Source organism: Macrobrachium nipponense, chromosome 3 (assembly GCF_015104395.2).
Source record: "Macrobrachium nipponense isolate FS-2020 chromosome 3, ASM1510439v2, whole genome shotgun sequence".
Lineage (NCBI taxonomy): Eukaryota > Metazoa > Arthropoda > Malacostraca > Decapoda > Palaemonidae > Macrobrachium > Macrobrachium nipponense.
In genome coordinates, this window is record NC_087202.1 from 107,750,372 (window position 1) to 107,767,979 (window position 17,608).

Here is a 17,608-nt window from a genome sequence, read left to right on the forward strand (position 1 = left end):
GGTGATTTGTAGACTTGTACTTGTTTATAGCATCAAGAGCACTTTGTGAGTCACTGAAAATTATGGTGGAAATTGCTCTCTTCTCGGATATTATGTCTAATGCTATTCGTATGGGTGCGAGTTCAGCTGTGCATACTGATGATATTGGGGGAAGATTTATCTTAACTAACTTACCTTTTGAGAATGCTGAAGCTCCTACTCCTGTGTTGTTTTTTTATCCATGTGTATAGATCATAAGTTGATCTTCCTTTCTTCTGATGTGCTCCAACGCATGTTGGTGGTACATCTCTGCGTTTGCCATATTTATTTTTAGAAGATATGATAGAGCAGTAACATATTTTTTTACTCGTTTCAAAGTCCAGGGTGGTGGGAGTAGTTCATGCTGAATGAAAAAATTGGTTTAATATTATGCGAATTCATTAAACATTTGGTTCTTTGTGGCAAATAGCCAGCACTATAGTTCCCAAATCTTTGATTATAATTCAGAAAGCAGGCAGCAGCAGGAGATACTCCTGCTTGAAGGGAAAGGCCCTACGCATAGTTATTAAGTTGCGGTGATGTTTTAGGGGTAATATGCCTGCTTCTACTAACAAGGAGTTCATAGGGGATGATCAAAATGCTCCCTTACACAAACGTATTCCTTCATGATGCAATGCATCTAGTGTTTTTAATGTAACTTCTGAGGCAGATGAACATATTGGGCAACACTAATCTATTATAGATAGTACTGTTACTTTGTATAACATTAGCATGGTGTTACGTCCAATTTCCCATTTGGTATGTGATAGTTTTTTCAATATGGCAAGGGCTTTTATGCCTTTTGCTTTAATATATTTGAGATATGCTTTCCAGTTCAGGTGCTGATCAAGCACCATTTCTAGGTATTTAACATTTGTGCAGAATTTAATTTTGGTATTATAAAGATAAAGCTTAATTGTTTGGTGTTTTAACCATCTTAATAGAAAATTATTGCATTTGTTTGATCTATTGAACATTGGAATCCTACAGAATTTGCTCAGTTGGTAATATCTGAGATGGCTGTATTGAGGATTCTTTGGGCATGTCTTAGCGTGCTACTTGTATAATATATGGCAAAGTCATCAACATACAAGCTGTTTTCAACTTCTTTTGGTAAATTTATTGCAATATCATTGATTGCTAGAGCAAAGAGAGTACAGCTTAAGACACTGCCTTGGGGGATTCCTTCTTCCAATTCATAAGCATTTCAATAAGAATTTTCTATTTGAATTTGGAAAGTTCTATCTGATAGAAAATTTGTTAATAAAAAGTGGTGAATGGCCTCTTATGCCTTCAGAGTTAAGTTTTTGCATTTGGAAAATTTTGACCTAAATGGAAAAGTCCACAAATATTAACCTGAAAATATATAATGTCATATGGGACTCTTGGGTTCGAACCTAGGAAGAAATTCCTGAGGTTTGAGAGCCCCCTCACCACGTCAAGGTGGTCCCAAAATGAGGGGGTAAAAACTGGACAATTGTCTGCATGACAAATATGCTATGCAAGACATTCATCAAGGGACACAGCATACTAGAAGAAACTAAAGTTCTTCCCTATGCAAACTCATCTACATTACTTCCTAAGAATGGTGGGATATCTAGAAGAAGAAAAATACAATTTGGACCATTGTCCACATGACAAATATGCTGTACATGATGTTCAAGAGACACAGCATACTAGAAAAAAGTAAAGTTCTTCCCTTTGTATGCCCATTTTTAGATTACCTCAGAATGGTAGATTATCTGAAAGAACAGATATAAATATTGGACCACTGAAAGTAAGTATGACAAAATGACAAATTTTTTAATCAATTTGTATTTTTCATAGCTAACAAACCTGAGGTCTTAACAACAGGATAAATCTTCTAGTGCTAGCTGGGAACCGGTAAAAACAAGGAATCTGTGGCATCTGGCAACCCCTGCATATACGCAGTGGATGTTTGGTCTTCGACCAAGCTCGGACCCCCGCAATATGCCAGTCTTTCTTTTACCACCATGGAGACCAGAGTTTTGCTTCGCTCTCCTTTTCCAAGCCAGTTCTGTGGATGTCAACGTGTTAGACAAACTTTCTTTGTTGCCATGTTGAACTTTCGTGGGACAGATGCTGTTGCAGTATATACGTCTTTAACTCTGCATTGGCATCGCTTACGTAATGGGTGATAGGCTAGTCCATCTGTTCATAAAGGGACATAGCATATTAAAGTTTTCTCCTCTCTGCAAGCCCATCTTCTAGATTATTTCCTCAGAATGGTAGGGCTTCTGAAAGAATAGATCTACATATTGGACCACTGTCTGCATGACAAATATCCTGTACATGATGTTCATCAAGGGACATAGCATACTAAAAGAAAGTAGTTCTTACCTCTGCCAGCCCATCTTCCCATCTTCCAGATTATTCCCTCAAAATGGTGGGATATCTGAAAGAATAGATCTACATGTTGGACCATTGTCCGATGGCAAACATGCCAAAACAAGTTGGTTTGGAAAAGCTATACTATCAAATACTTTGCTCAAAAGACAGCTGCAGGGCTGCATAAAAAAACTTACACTTTCTATTTGCATGTAATTTACAAACGTATCATTGCTTAACCATGTGTGGGCAGAGTATCTCCAAGAATATTTCTTTCAACTACCTACCTGTTGATACAGATTTTGTTAATGTGGACCTAATCATTATCATTCCTTATATGGCAGTCCCAGTTAATGGCGGGGTTTCTGTTTCCGGCTGAGCCACTAACCAAAAATCGGTGACAATAGCATTAATAACCTGCTTAATGGCTCTGTTAACCGGGGATCAGTGCTGCTGTTAAGCAGGAATTGGCGCCAATAATCCAGTCAATGGCATTGTTAGACAAGCGCCGTAAAACTGGATTGTTGTTTACCGATGCCGCTGGTAGACAAGGACTGCATGTTATAAGGCACTTACAAAATAATGGTTTGTACACATGTACTTGAAAATCATTTACATTGCGCCAATATCAAAGAGCATGAAAAGTAAATACCTAAGAGTTGACACTGCACTGCCCAACAAGCTCAACCAATTTCCCATCCTTATACAGTTGCCGTGTCTCTGTGCCACCACCTATGAATTTTCCACCTACAAATACACGTGGTACCTATAAATAAAAAAAAACAAAAAAAAAAAAAAAAAAAACAATACATTACATATTACCACGTATTACTTATTCACTTTGAGAGTTTTATAATGGATTTATAATCAAACCATCATAATATTGCTAATAATTATCATGCTAACTTTAAGATTCATAACTGACCAGGTAGAAATCTTGAAATTTAGAAGTATGTCAAGAGATGTGGACCATAGGATTAGGCTATACAAACTAATGAATTTAATTAAAAACAAATTCCTAAAATGTTATTGTCATGATACAATAAAGTTTGTTCATACTTACCTGGCAGATATATATATAGCTGTATTCTCCGACGTCCGACAGAATTTCAAAACTCCCGGCACACGCAGTGGGCGGCCAGGTGGTTAGTACCCATTCCCGCCGCTGGGAGGCGGATATCAGGAACCATTCCCATTTTCTATTCAGTTTTTTCATACCACTGTACCTGAGGGAGGGTGTGGGTACTTAATTTATATATATCTGCCAGGTAAGTGATGAACAAACTTTATTGTATCATGACAATAACATTTTGTTCATGAAACTTACCTGTCAGATATATATATAGCTGAATCCCGCCATTGGAGGTGGGAACGGACAGAATAGAAGGATTTTAGGAAACAAATTACATGCAGATGATTGACATCTTGGTTCCTTACCTGTTAGCATAGCTGACTTCGTGATTACTGTCACTCAAGTCTGCTTCTGCTTTACTAGAGTCTCCAGCAAGGAGACTCTATATAGCTGGTGAGTTCTAGATGATCTGTCAACGGGAGCGTGACCACAATGTGACTAGACCATATTGACCATACTGTGAGGGCAACGGAGCTAAAAACCACCACCTGACCTAACCTATCGAAGTTAGTCCCATAACTTCTAGGCTAAAGAAAGGGAAAGCGCCTCAAGCGACCAACCCTTCAACCATAAACCAACACCATAAAATCAAAAGCACGCCTATCCCTTTTCTATAGGATAGGATTCGTGCTGCTTCCTGCCCCAATAACATTTCTGCGGATATGTATGGTCCTAGCGACTCGCAGTTCTCATATGCCGTCTTCACATCCCGCAGGTAATGTGAAGCGAACACAGAGTTGCTTCGCCAAAAAGTAGCACTAATGATATCGCTGAGTGCCATATTCTTTTGAAATGCCATTGAGGTTGCGACAGCTCTCACCTCATGGGCTTTTATTTTCAAAAGTTTCAGATCACCATCCGGGCAGGACTCATGGGCCTCCCTTATGGTGCTTCGTAAAAAGAATGCCAGTGCATTCTTCGACATAGGAAAGTCGGGTCTCTTAACAGAGCACCATAGATTTTCAGAAGGACCCCGACAGTCTTTAGTCTTTTGTAAATAAAATTTGAGAGCCCTGACAGGGCACAGGACTCTCTCTGGCTCTTGACCGATGAACTCTGCTAACCCCTTGATTTCAAAGGTTTTCGGCCAGGGGTTAGATGGGTTTTCATTCTTAGCTAAGAAATTAGGATTCAGGGAGCACACTGCACTGTGTCCTCTGAAACCCACATCTTTACTCATTGCTTGAATTTCACTAACCCTTTTTGCCGTGGCAAGAGCAGTTAGGAAAATAGCCTTCCTTGTAGTGTCTTTCAACGAGGCAGCATGTAGAGGTTCAAACGGAGCCGACATCAAGAACCTTAGAACTACGTCAAGGTTCCATGATGGGACCTTCGGTTGCGGTACTTTAGTTGTTTCAAACCATCTCAAAAGATCGTGAAGGTCTTTATCATTTGTCAGGTCTAACCCTCTGTGACGGAAGACAGCTGACAGCATACTTTTATATCCTTTTATTGTCGGCACTGCAAGTCTGTCCACATTTCTCAAATGCAGGAGAAACTCAGCGATTTGGTTCACAGAGGTCGTGGAGGAGGAAATACCTTTCTTCCTACACCACCTCCTGAAGACAGCCCACTTCGATTGATAAACCGCTCGAGAGGAAGCTCTCCTCGCATTGGCAATAACCTCTGCCACTGGTCTTGAAAAACCTCTCGCTCTGGCCAACTTCTTGATAGTCTCAACGCAGTCAGACTCAGAGCGGAGAGGTTTCCATGGTACCTCTCGAAGTGGGGCTGTTTGAGAAGATCTACTCTCTCTGGCAGGGTTCTTGGGAAGTCTACCAGAAGAGACATGACCTCTGTGAACCAATCGCTTGAGGGCCAATAGGGGGCGATCAGAGTCATTCTTGCTCCTGGCGACGCCGCAAACTTTCCTTATTACCTCTCCTAAGAGTTTGAAACGGGGAAAGGCGTAAACGTCCATCCCCGTCCAGTCCCATAGGATGGCATCTATCGCTATTGCTTCCGGGTCGAGAACTGGAGAGCAATAAATCGGAAGCCTCTTCGTTTTTCGAGGTTTGCGAAGAGGTCGACTAGCGGTCGTCCCCACAACTTCCATAGTTCTTGGCAAACCTCTAGATGTAGGGTCCATTCTGTGGGAATCCGCTCAAACATTTTGTATTCCTGAAATGAACCTTGTTAGGATCACTATGCTTCGAGCTTTCGCCCATAGAAGGATGTCTCTCGCTACCATGAACAGTGATCGAGTGTGTGTCCCCCCCTGCTTTTTGATGTAAGCGAGAGCCGTAGTGTTGTCCGAGTTGATCTGGACAACTCGGCCCATCAATCGTTCTTCGAAGAATTGAAGAGCCAACCGAATGGCCTCCAACTCTTTTAAGTTTATGTGCCAGGACCTCTGTTCCCCTCTCCAGAGGCCTGACACTTCCTCCTTGCCTAGTGTTGCTCCCCAGCCCACCATGGAGGCGTCTGAGAACAACACTAGGTCGGGGCTCAAAAAGGTTGAGGGACAGTCCTTCCGAAAGTTGATTGGATCTTGCCACCACTTCAGTTGATCCTTGACGCTTGTGAGATCACCAAAGTCAAGTCTAGATTCTGTTTGTCCTTCCAGTTTTCTGCCAGAACAAACTGGAGTGGCTGAGGTGCAACCTCCCTAGGGAAACAAACCTTCTCCAGCGAAGAAATGGTTCCCAGCAGACTCATCCATTCCTTCGCCGAGCATGTTTCTTTCCCTAAGAAAGCTGACACTTTTTCTAAGCATTTCTGCCGACGTTCCTTTGATGGAAAAAGCTTGAAAAAGCCGCTGAATCCATCTGAATCCCCAGATACACGATGGACTGCGTGGGGATCAGATGGGACTTCTTCGTAATTGACTATTGGGCCCGGCCCAGGGCCTTCGTCAGCTGCAATGTCGTCTGAAGGTCCTCCAGGCACCTTGACTCCGAAGACGACCTGATTAGCCAGTCGTCCAGGTAGAGCGAGACTCTTATCTTCGATAGGTGAAGCCATTTTTGCTACATTCCGCATGAGGAAAGTGAAAACCATCGGTGCCGTACTCAGACCAAAGCAAAGAGCCCTGAACTGGAAGACCTGCCCTTTTAAGACGAAACCTCAGGAATTTCCTTGATTGAGGATGAATCGGGACGTGGAAATAAGCGTCTTGGAGGTCCAATGACACCATCCAATCCCCTGGTCTCAAGGCCCCTAACACAGACTGAGATGTTTTCCATCCTGAATTTTTCCTTCCTCACAAAAAAGGTTCAGTCTGCTGACGATCTAGGACAGGTCTCCATCCCCCAGACTGCTTCGGAACCAGGAATAACCTGTTGTAGAAGCCTGGGAATCCAACATCAGGACTTCTTCTACGGCTTTCTTTTCTAACATTTGGTCTAGAAGGTCGAGCAAAACCTGTCTTGCTTCTCTGACTGGTATGCGGGCGACAGGTCTATCGGCTTCGTGCTCAAAGGAAGGCGCAGAGAGGAAAGGATCTTGTATCCTCTCTCGATCACATCTAGGGACCAGGTGTCTGACCCTATCATCCTCCATGCCTGAGCAAACAAGGTGAGTCTCGCACCTACAGGTGCCTGAAAGGGCAGAAATGTCAATTTTTTCCTCTCTTTAATTGAAGAGGTCTTGCCTCTAAAGGACCCCCTTCCTCTCGAAAAAACCTCTAGAGGAAGGTGCTCCACGAAAGGCTTAAATTTCTTCTTGGGGCTTGTGTGGTTGAAGTAGAAGCCTGGGGAGTAGGGCGTCTGGAAGACTGAGTCAAAGAGGTCCCGCGTTGCTTTCTTCCTGCAAATTAACCGACAGATCCTTAATCATGGACTGTGGAAATAGATGTGTAGAGAAGGGGGCGAACAATCTTGCTGCCTTCTGCGCGGGAGAAACCGCTTCGCCACAAAACTGCAATAGAAGAGCTCTCTTTTTTTGAGCAGTCCGGTAGCAAAATGAAGTGCTAATTCATCAGAGCCATCCCTTACTGCTCTATCCATGCAAGCCAGCACACTTGAAAGCTCTTCCAAAGAAATAGAGTCTTGACTCCTAGATTGTAAATCCAAGGCCCCCAAGCACCAATCCAAGAAGTTAAACACTTCCAGCATCTTAAAATATTCCCTTGAGATGATGATCTGTTTCTGACATCGTACAGAACCTTCGCTGATGATAAATAAGACCTCCTCGGAGCGTCCACTAAATTTGCGAAAATCGCCTTGAAAAGAAGAAGAGGCGCTTTAAATCAATCTGCTCCTTCTCATCGTTTCGTACCAGATCCCCGCTCTCAACCCGCTCAGTCTAGATGGGGGAAGAGCAAAAGAAGTCTTCCCTTTAGCCTTCCTTGAATCCATCCAATCCTGAATTCTCTTAAACGCTCTCTTTGCAGAGAGCGAAGTGGCCATTTTAACGAAGCCAGGCGCCTTCCTGGCCTTCGATGAGGCTAATTGTGAAGGGGGGAGAGCAAAGGAACGGGGCGCTTGAAAATTATCTGGAACAAGTTCTTAAAGAAGGTTCGTTAACGTCTTATAGTCTGAAGCCGCTGACGCTGTTGGCTCGTCATCATCCGTAGGGCACAAATCACGAGAAGAATCTCTCTCTCGATTATCAGTGTCCTTCAAAGATCGCGATGATAATAACCCTTGAGGTCCCTGTCGCAAGAGGGTGCCTCTTTGTTTGAAGAAGAGTTCGAAGTAACCAATTCGTTGTTTCCTTGTTATCTTCGACACTTAATATTTTGTGAAATATCATGACTCTTCGGACTCATTCTTCCAAGGCATCCTGCCGAGGCGTCCTGGCGAGCGTCCTGGGCGCGTCCCGATGTGTTAAGACGCCGCGCGTCCTGAGAAGCGTCCTGTCAAGCGTCCTGATGTGTAAGACGCCGCGCGACCTGAGAAGCATCAGCTCGAGCGTCCCGATGTATAAGACGCCGCGCGTCCTGAGAAGCTTCTGCTCGAGCGTCCTGGCAAGCGCTTCACTGCTTAAGACGCCGAGCGTCATAAGAAGTGTCTTCCCGAACATCCTGAAGAGAACTTCGATGCACAGAACGTTGAACACTACCTGACGCTCCTTTAAAAGCGTCTTGATTATCGTCATGCAAAGCGGAAAGCACAACCGAACCGTGGACTTCTGTCATGGATCTCTGAGCGTTCTCGGCCTTTTGACAAAGACGCCAGCCGCCTGTGCGGAAACTCACGTCTCTGTCAAATTCGTCTCCTAGACGCCCTTTCATGAGGAACGCATTCACTTCTTCCGAATGAGTCGGCTACTAGGAGGAGACTCAAAGGCCGAAAAACGAGGAGAAGGAGCCGGGGACTGCCTAGTCCTCTTAACAGGCAGCCACCGATCCTTCCTCCGATGACTAGGTTTCTGCCTCTTTCTCTCAAAATAGGAAGCTAACTGCTTTTGCATTTCTAAAAGCATTTCCCTTGATGGAGAAAATTCTCGATCAGGAGAAGGACTCATCCTGTGAGAGGAAGATGGGCGAGGGGATGCCCTTTCCTTCAACTCAGGAACAAATTTAGAGCGACTTGGACGCTTGAACGAGTCCTCCCCTGATGAAGTCTTGTTCCTTTTCTGCGGTGGAAAAGCTTCAAAATATTCAGGTGAAGAATCCAAACACTGATCAGAAGGACGTGAAGCGTCCTCTTCTCTGAAACCTCTCTTAAGAAGGCGACAAGGACGACGGCCGCCTGTGCGGCACCTTGCGCCCCCTGCCGCTCTCCCATGAGAGGTCCTCCGAGAGTCCCAACCTCGGCGAGCCCGAGAGGAAGCCTCGGAGGATGAGAAGCACTCTTTAATTGGATCCGTGCCCATGCACGAACCCTGGCAGCCTGAGATTCGTCCTCAGATTCTGCCGAAGGGACGTCAGGACCGGTTATTAGATCCCGTAACCTCTTCGGCTTTCGGCTTGCCCTCTCCCACCAAGGCCTGGGAGTCCGGCAGGGGCCTAGGCCTGGAGGCATTATGGGACCGATCTGACACCCCGCCACAACACTAGATGCACTAACACTATCACTGCACTTAGACACATTTGATTGTAGAGCAATCACTTTCGATTCCAGGGCTCGAATCGACTCCATAATCGTAGATAATACATTTCCTTCCGTAGACACTTCCTGATTGTTCGGTGGCAATACAACAGGGATTAGGTTGAATTACATCTACAGGAGGATTTAATGGAGATACAATCCACCCTGACTTCTATTCACAGAAGCACTTCTAGAGGAAGACCTCCTGATTCTATCACGCTCAAGCTTTCTCACGTAAGAATCATATGCCTTCCACTCAACCTCAGTCAATTGCTCACACTCGATGCATCTATCATTCAACATACATACATGACTTCGACACTTCGAGCACACCAAATGAGGGTCTACCGAAGCTTCGGTAAACCTCACCTTACATTCCTGCAACCTCACACCCCTGAAGCTAGCAGAGCTAGATCCAGACATCGTAATCAAAGAAAAGTCAAAGCCAAAATCCAAATCAAATCCACTATCACGTATGCCAAGCCAACAAGCCAAATCAAAACCAAAAGTCAATCAGAATACTCAAGTTAGCACAACAAGTTTCAAAATCCTAGGCGGAGGTCTGTAAACAGTTGTTTACCGACCGGCGACAGAGAAAAATCTGAATAGAAAATGGGAATGGTTCCTGATATCCGCCTCCCAGCGGCGGGATTGGGTACTAACCACCTGGCCGCCCACTGCGTGTGCCGGGAGTTTTGAAATTCTGTCGGACGTCGGAGAATACAGCTATATATATATCTGACAGGTAAGTTTCATGAACAAAATGATATTTCATCAACACATGAATAAGGATACAAAAACTTGCTATGCCCAAATCAGTTGGTTACAGTAGTAAAATATATAAACAAAAACTGTAACAGTCAATATATCACTTCTAGAGCTAATGGTGAAACATTTATACAGCACCTTATTACCATAATAAATCAAGCAACCTTACTGTTCTGGCTCCTGTCATGATGTCCAAAACATCCTGAACTGCAACTCCATCTTTTTCTTTGTCTATTTCATAGACTTCATAAGGTGTCCCCAGGTCATCAAACACCTAAAAATACTAATAACCATCAGAGAGAGTAAACACATGCTTCTTACAAACCTAAAAATACAAATAAAAAGCAAAAATACAATAAACACAAAGTTTAAACCAATCCAATAAAAAGTTCCCAGTCTCAAGGAAATGCCGGGTAACAGAGATCAGGAAGCCCAAATATAATGTTGATTCTTTCCATTGCTACATTTTTACTACAAGTTTCAACCATATATGCTTTCACTCTCTCATTATGTATATTTCACTCTCTCATTATGTATATTTCACTCTCTCATTATGTATATTTCACTCTCTCATTATGTATATTTTGCTCTCTCATTATGTATATTTAGCAAAGGAAGTTTTATTTTGACATTTTCAAAAATTATTTCCTTATAAAAATTGCTATAATTACAAATTTCTAACAAGTTTCATTCCTTGGCTTTTAGTTCATTACATATCATTTATACGGATTCCAAAGAAACAAGAAATTTTTAATTACTGTACATGCAAATGTAAAAAGAATCTTAGACTAACATACTATAACCAAATGAATAGACTAACATTCTGCATTCACATGAATAATCTATGCCAAAAAAATTGCTGAAAATGTGTACAAATTCAAATGGAAGTTGGGTGTTGTACATAAGGCCTTGTATATTTAAATCAATGCAAGCTATTTGAGAGCATTTGTCCTTCCTTTACAAAAATACTGTTCTCTGGTGTGAATCTCTGCTTCTGCCAGAAATATGACATTTTTGTAATATAATAAAGGTTTAATTATACTAACCTAATAATTATATAGCTTAAAGTTTCCACAATCAGCAGCTAGAATTGTGAAAATTCATGAGTTGTGCTATTTCTAGCGGCTAGGTGACTAGCCCCACCCACTTTTGAGGCAAGAGAGGAACAACTAGCAAAATTGGCTTCATGCGAGGGGAGGGCTTCGATTATATAATTACTGTTCAAGTATAATTAAAACTTTATTTTATTATGAAAATTTCATTTTTAATCAAGTAACTTACCCAGTAATTACATAGCTGATTCCCACATTAACAGGTGGGATACATGAACACATATACCAACACAATAGCAAAGATAATGAATTAAACATAGATAAAAAGATACTGCCTCTGGATGATGGTCATTTATCTCTTAGTGGTGAGACAGTAAAGCCAAGGGTCACCTACTAGATTATGGGTGCCTTGTAGCAAGGATGATTACAACTGCTGACAAGAATGACAAGTTGCTCCTGCCCAGTGCACAGTACACAAAAACATAACAACAGAACAAATTATCAACAACTAACAATGCCAAAATTAAAAAATACACCACTACTCAACCAAAAATAACTGGAGGGTACTCCAGTACATAGTAGTATCCCCAGACTCCCATAAAATCCAACACCACAATTCAAGGCAAAGAAAGGAAGAAGGAAGGAATAAATGCTTCCTACTCTTCCTCCCCCACTGAAAAAGGACCCAGAGTACTGTAATTATCATAGACAATTTCAACTTCCTTGAAATAATGTGATGCAAAGACCGTCTTACACCTCCAGAAGGTCGTTAGCAAAGTTGCAAAGGACAAATTATGTTTAAAAGCCAAGGAAGTGGCTATGGCTCTTATTTTGGCTATGGCTCTTATTTCATGAGCTTTCACTTTGCACAATGGAAAATCCTCCTCTCCCAGAGAGGAATGAGCTTCTGAAATTACATCCCTAAGGAAGAATGCCAGGGTCGACAGAGGTCATGTGTGATTCCGAACAAAACACCATAATGATGACCATAATGCTGTCCTGTGAAGGTAAAACTTTAGAGCCCTCACAGGACATAATACTCTCTCTTGGTCGCTTGGACCTAAAATTTCCAACAAGCTCTTAATCATGAAAGAGTGGGGCCAAGGATTAGAGATGGACTTGTTTTTGGCTAAGAAGGCTAGAGAAAATGAGCATACTGCATTCCTTTCTGAAAAACCCACCTTTTTGTCTAAAGCACGGATTTCACTAATCCTTTTTACGGTAGCTAATGTCACTAGGAAAAGTTTTCTTAAGTAAGATCTCTTTGAGAGATAACATACAATGGTTCAAAACGTGAGCCTAATAACCATTTTAAAACAATATCTAAATTCCAGGGAACCACTACCATTTCCTTCTGTCTAGTCATGTCAAAGGATTTAATCAAGTCCAACAAATCCTGGTTATCCTGGTTGGAGGATAAATCTATTCCTCTGTGTTGGAAAACTGAACTCAATATGGCTCTATAGCCTTTGATAGTGGATGTGGCCAAGCCTTTCAAATTCTTCAAAAACAGTAGAAAGTCTGCTGCCTCATTTACAGATGTCAGAGAAAATATACTACCCTGTTTTCTTTGCACCATGTTCTAAATGTGGTCCACTTAACCTAATATACTCTTTCAGAAGAACTTCGACTGCAATTAGCGATAGCCTGCGCAGCTGATTTTGAACATTTTTTCTTCTGCAGGAGCTTCCCAAAAGTGAAAACCCGGTCAGGGCCAGAGAAGACAACCCTTGATGGAATTACCAGAAGTAGGGTTGTTTGAGCAAAGGAGTCTTTTGCGGTGGTAGCCTAGGAAAATCTGCCAGAAGTTCCATTAGGTCTGGGAACCATTCCTCTTTCAGCCAACAAGGGCTATCAAAATCATGAACACATTTTAGTGTTCCCAGAATTTGTTGATTACTTATCTGATCATGGTCAGAGGAGGAAAAGCAGGCAGATATTTTCCTGACCAATCTTATAGCATGGTGTCTGTTGCCCATGCTAGGGGATCTGGGGAACAAAAGAGCAGAAGTCTCTTGTTTCTTGATGTGGAGAATAGGTCTAAGATTGGGGTTCCCCACAACTTCCAGAGGTCTAGACAAACTTGGTAATTCAGAGTCCACTCTGTTGGTAGAACTTGTTTCTGACAGCTCAATTCATCCAGTAGAATGTTGAGTTTCCCCTGAACGAATCTTTTCAGCAGAGTGATATGATTTATTCTGCCCACAGCAGAGGACTTTTGCCATCTCGTAAAGGGAGAACGAGTGAGTTCCCCCTTGATCTTTTATGTACCAGAGGGCAATCGTCTGAGTGTATCATTTATCATTACAACTTTGCCTACTACCTCCTTGAAATGTTGGAGACCCAGGTGAACAGCCCTCAACTCTGACATTTATATGCCAATTCTTTCGTTCTTGAGACTATTTTCCCGAGACTTTGTTGTCCCCCAAGACCACTCCCCAATCTAGATTCGACGCATCTGAATAGAATTCTAGGTTGGGTTTCACTGGTAGGAGGGATTTTTCATCCAAAAGTCTGCTCTCTACCTTCCACCAACTTAAGTCTGACTTTATTTCTGGAATCACTGGAAAAATGACCGAGTCCAGGAATACCTTTCTGTCCCAGTTGGCTCTTAAATAAAACTGGAGCGGTCTCAGGTGCAATCTGCCTTGATGAATGAATTGCTCCATCGATGATAATGTTCCTAGCAGACTCACCCAAGCGTTTGCGGAGCAGCGATTAAAGCTGAGAAATTTGCTGGCTGTCTCCAGGCACGACTAGTATTCTTTTCAATCTCGAAAAACCCAAAAACTCTGAGAGCCTATCATCATCCCCAAATATTGAATTTGCTAAATAGGAGTCATGTGAGATTTCTTGTGAAAAGTTTTTTTAAGGTCCTCTGAACATTTCAATTCTGATTAAGGGGCCCAGCTGGCTAATGCCATGAAAGGGAGGCTGTTACAGCGGAGAGAGACTATCTTAGGAACGAATGACGATGATGTAGAACTCTTGGGGAGCTCAGAAGAATCAGCTAAGAGGCCTTGAGTGGACTTTTTCTGAAGGTCCAAAACGATCTCTCCCACGATTGAATGGGGGAAAAGGTGAAGCAGATCCTAGGAAGAACTAACAACGCCCACCTCTGAGACTGTGACTATTCTGATGGTGAAGGAGCACCAAAGTTCTCTCTCCTTGAGAACACTGAAAGAGAAAAGGGTCGCAAGTCTCAAAGAACCATCCCTAATTGCCTTGTCCGTGCATGACAGCACACCAAACAAGCCTGCCACAAAGTGCTCGTCCAAGCCCTTAAAGTTTTCTATCTTCTTTGCAAGGGCTCATACCATACAAACTAGAGAGCTGAACACCTCGAAAACCTTGAAGAGCATCTTAACTAGGTGGTCCAGTTCGCCCAAAGAGAACATAAACTTCGCTGAAGCGAACGCTGCAATTGACGAGAAGAGTCGATGAGGCTGGAGAAGTCCCCTTGGGAAGAGGAAGAGACTTCCAATGAGGGAGCTTCCCCAGTGGTGCATGACAGGTATCTCCTCTTAACCATATGAGAGGAGGATGGGTGATAGTAACCTTGCCTTGCTCTCTTTTAGCCGAGAGCCAGTCTTCACTTTCTTTCATCGCCTTCTTGGAAGATGAGGAAAGAACCATCTTGAGGAGCCTGGAGCTATCTTCTTGGAGGCTCCTCATCAGGAAGGAAGCAAGCAAGGGCAGGGAAGCTGAAGTGGAAAATCTAGAAAACTTGCCAACAGGTATGCTGAAGGAAGAGCAGTCTTAGTTGATCTCCTCTTTATCCTCAGACTAGATTGGAGACAGGGATAAATCCTGAGCAGTCTTGGAGGCGGGAACTTTCTTCAGGAAGCTCATAATTTCAGAAAGCTGTTGCCTGATGGGTGCCAAAGAAGGGTCATCTTGATCCGAGGTGGGCGCTGGGTGCTTGAGAGAGGAAGACAGGTGATGATGAGCTGGCAATGGGTACATGGACGGTGGCGCCAGGTGCTTGGAAGCTGGTGCTGGGTACACTGGAGCTGGGACTGGCCTCTTGGGAGTGGGAGCTATGTGCTACAGATGAGACAGGAGCTTAGGTGACCGGCACTTGGAGTTATGCTTCGGGCGCTTGGCATCCAAAACGGGTCACTCTACAAAATGGTGAGAACATCATTGGTAAATCCCATGAATTGGAAGGATTGAACTGAGGCAAAGGCTGAGGGATCCACAGCATAGCTGCAAGGAATGGGTGTGGGCGGGCACAAAAGCCTCCTTGTAAACACTTAACAGGCAGCGGAGAAGACCGACCGGTGTTGTACATGTGGTTCTTCAATTGCTGGGACGAATCAAGGAAGGGCGCCATGAGGAAGCACCTGTGGCACCCGTAATCAGAATCCAAACTGGAAGACAAACGATGCACATCCAAGGACATGCCTTTCCAATGGTTGTCTGTCAAAACCTGGGATTTTGCAAAAGGCTCAGCTGAGGGGGTGGCAACATGTGGGCAAATCTCACAAGCTTCCCTTGGACCTCAGGCATTTCTTCTCCCAGGGTTGGGGGAGAGAGACAGTGACCTTCGTCTAGGAGAGCCAGGGGAACAGGACGACACCTCCTTCACTTGCACTTCATTACACACTTTCTCACAAAACACTGTCCATTAGGACTTTCAGGGATGCCCCTATCTCAGACACAAATCACTATTAAGTTCAACTTCTTATTGAACCTGGATTCAAGATTGGTAATGGCACTGGGGTCAGAAGAGAATATGTGTTACAATAGAAGGAGGGTTGGGAATAGGAGAGATTGTGACCAGGTGTAGAAGGAATAGCAAGACTTACGATGTGCCTTAGGCTTAGGGGAAGAATCTAGGCTAACAGAAGCCCTACTCTTGGCCCTAGTGGCCACCTTTCTCTTCCTATTCCTTTCAAGCTTACTAAGGTGAGATTCAAGAACTTCCACTTTCTCTCATCCTAATCCTTGCGCTCACCAAAAGTATTCTCCTTAAAACATACCTGGCCTCTACAGTTACTGCACATGGTATATGCATCATAGCAAAGTCAGCCTAGACTTACAGCCTTCGCTACAATACAAAACACTAGAATCAGACATAATTAATTCTGATTCAAAAAACTACGCCAAACACAAAAACAAAGAAACAAAGGCTACACCAAAGCAACAATACTTCACCGACTTCCAGCAAGAATACTAAAAAGACTGGTGAAACAGGGCTAAAGCAGCTAGACGATGTTGCTCAAATGGGCAGTAAAAGCGGAATGACACCCCAGTGAAAGTCGTTATCCACGTACCCGCACAATGGGCGGGGCTTGTTACCTACACCATGCAATTGAAATGATACCATGACTTTTTAAATTTAAGGTTGCCGTGTGAGTGAAAGATAAGGCTAATAATTACTTGGTAAGTTACTTACGTATATGAAAGCATAAATGTTAATCATTCTTACCTTTTTAGCCATCTTGCAGTATGGGCAATAAGTTTTTGAAAAGATCACAACACAGTTTTCCCTAATCTTATTTCTGACATTTTCAGCCACTGGACCTTTCATATCAACAGCTGCCACCTGGCAGCTTGGGGAACCTCCCATCAGAAGAGTGTAGTATGGCCAATCAGCTCCTGCAAGTTACAATATGTTTCAGTCACAATGATTTTTATCAATCACAACAGAGAAAGTAAGAGAAAATTAGGAGTACTTTTCTTTAGGCATGAAGGTTTATAAGTTATCAAGTACTATTCTAGCTTTGAAACAGGTTTATAAATTATCAAGTACTATTCTAGCTTTGAAACAGTTCCAAAACAGCTGATTTCAGTTCCAATGTTATATGTAATCAGATTAAAAAAGATAAGTACTTGAACTTTGGTCACTAATATGTCTTCTGTGTTAAAATAAAAATATTTTAAAGTAATATCACAAATTTTTAAATCGTCACTTTCTTATATTCTGATGCAAATATAGGGCACGGACCAACACAACAATTTCTTATGCAAATAGTTTTCTACCTGTATCTGTTGGAAATGGAGTAACTTTTAATCAATAAAGTAGTTTCATCTCCACAATATATATAATGTAAATGCATGAAGTGGAATGTACATGTATAAGCAAGCACACTTACACATACATAGTATATGCGTGGATGACCATAGTAATTTTAACACCACTTATACCACTGGGAATAAAATTAAAACTTGAGGGAACATAGCTGATGGGGCACACAGATCAATCATAGGACTGCCTTAAGCCTTAAGGGGCCAAAAGACAATACGCTCGCCAGATCTGGTCATCTGAACTGTTAGTAAACCTCACTGTCTATCAGCCTATAGGGTTC

General features: G+C 42.8%; 1 protein-coding gene across 2 annotated transcripts in view; it reads right to left on the reverse strand.

Moving 5' to 3' along the window:
- Positions 1 to 3,019: 3,019 nt before the first annotated feature.
- The window catches only part of LOC135221948 (uncharacterized), a 40,084-nt gene continuing 25,495 nt past the window's right edge, over positions 3,020 to 17,608 (reverse strand). For both annotated transcript variants that reach the window (XM_064259987.1, XM_064259988.1), the window contains exons 2-4: positions 16,729 to 16,898; positions 10,412 to 10,516; positions 3,020 to 3,133 (exon numbers count right to left, since the gene is read on the reverse strand). In XM_064259987.1, coding sequence (XP_064116057.1) covers positions 3,020 to 3,133; positions 10,412 to 10,516; positions 16,729 to 16,869 — 360 coding nt within the window. In that variant the 5' untranslated portion in view covers positions 16,870 to 16,898. The remainder of the gene's footprint in view (positions 3,134 to 10,411; positions 10,517 to 16,728; positions 16,899 to 17,608) is intronic.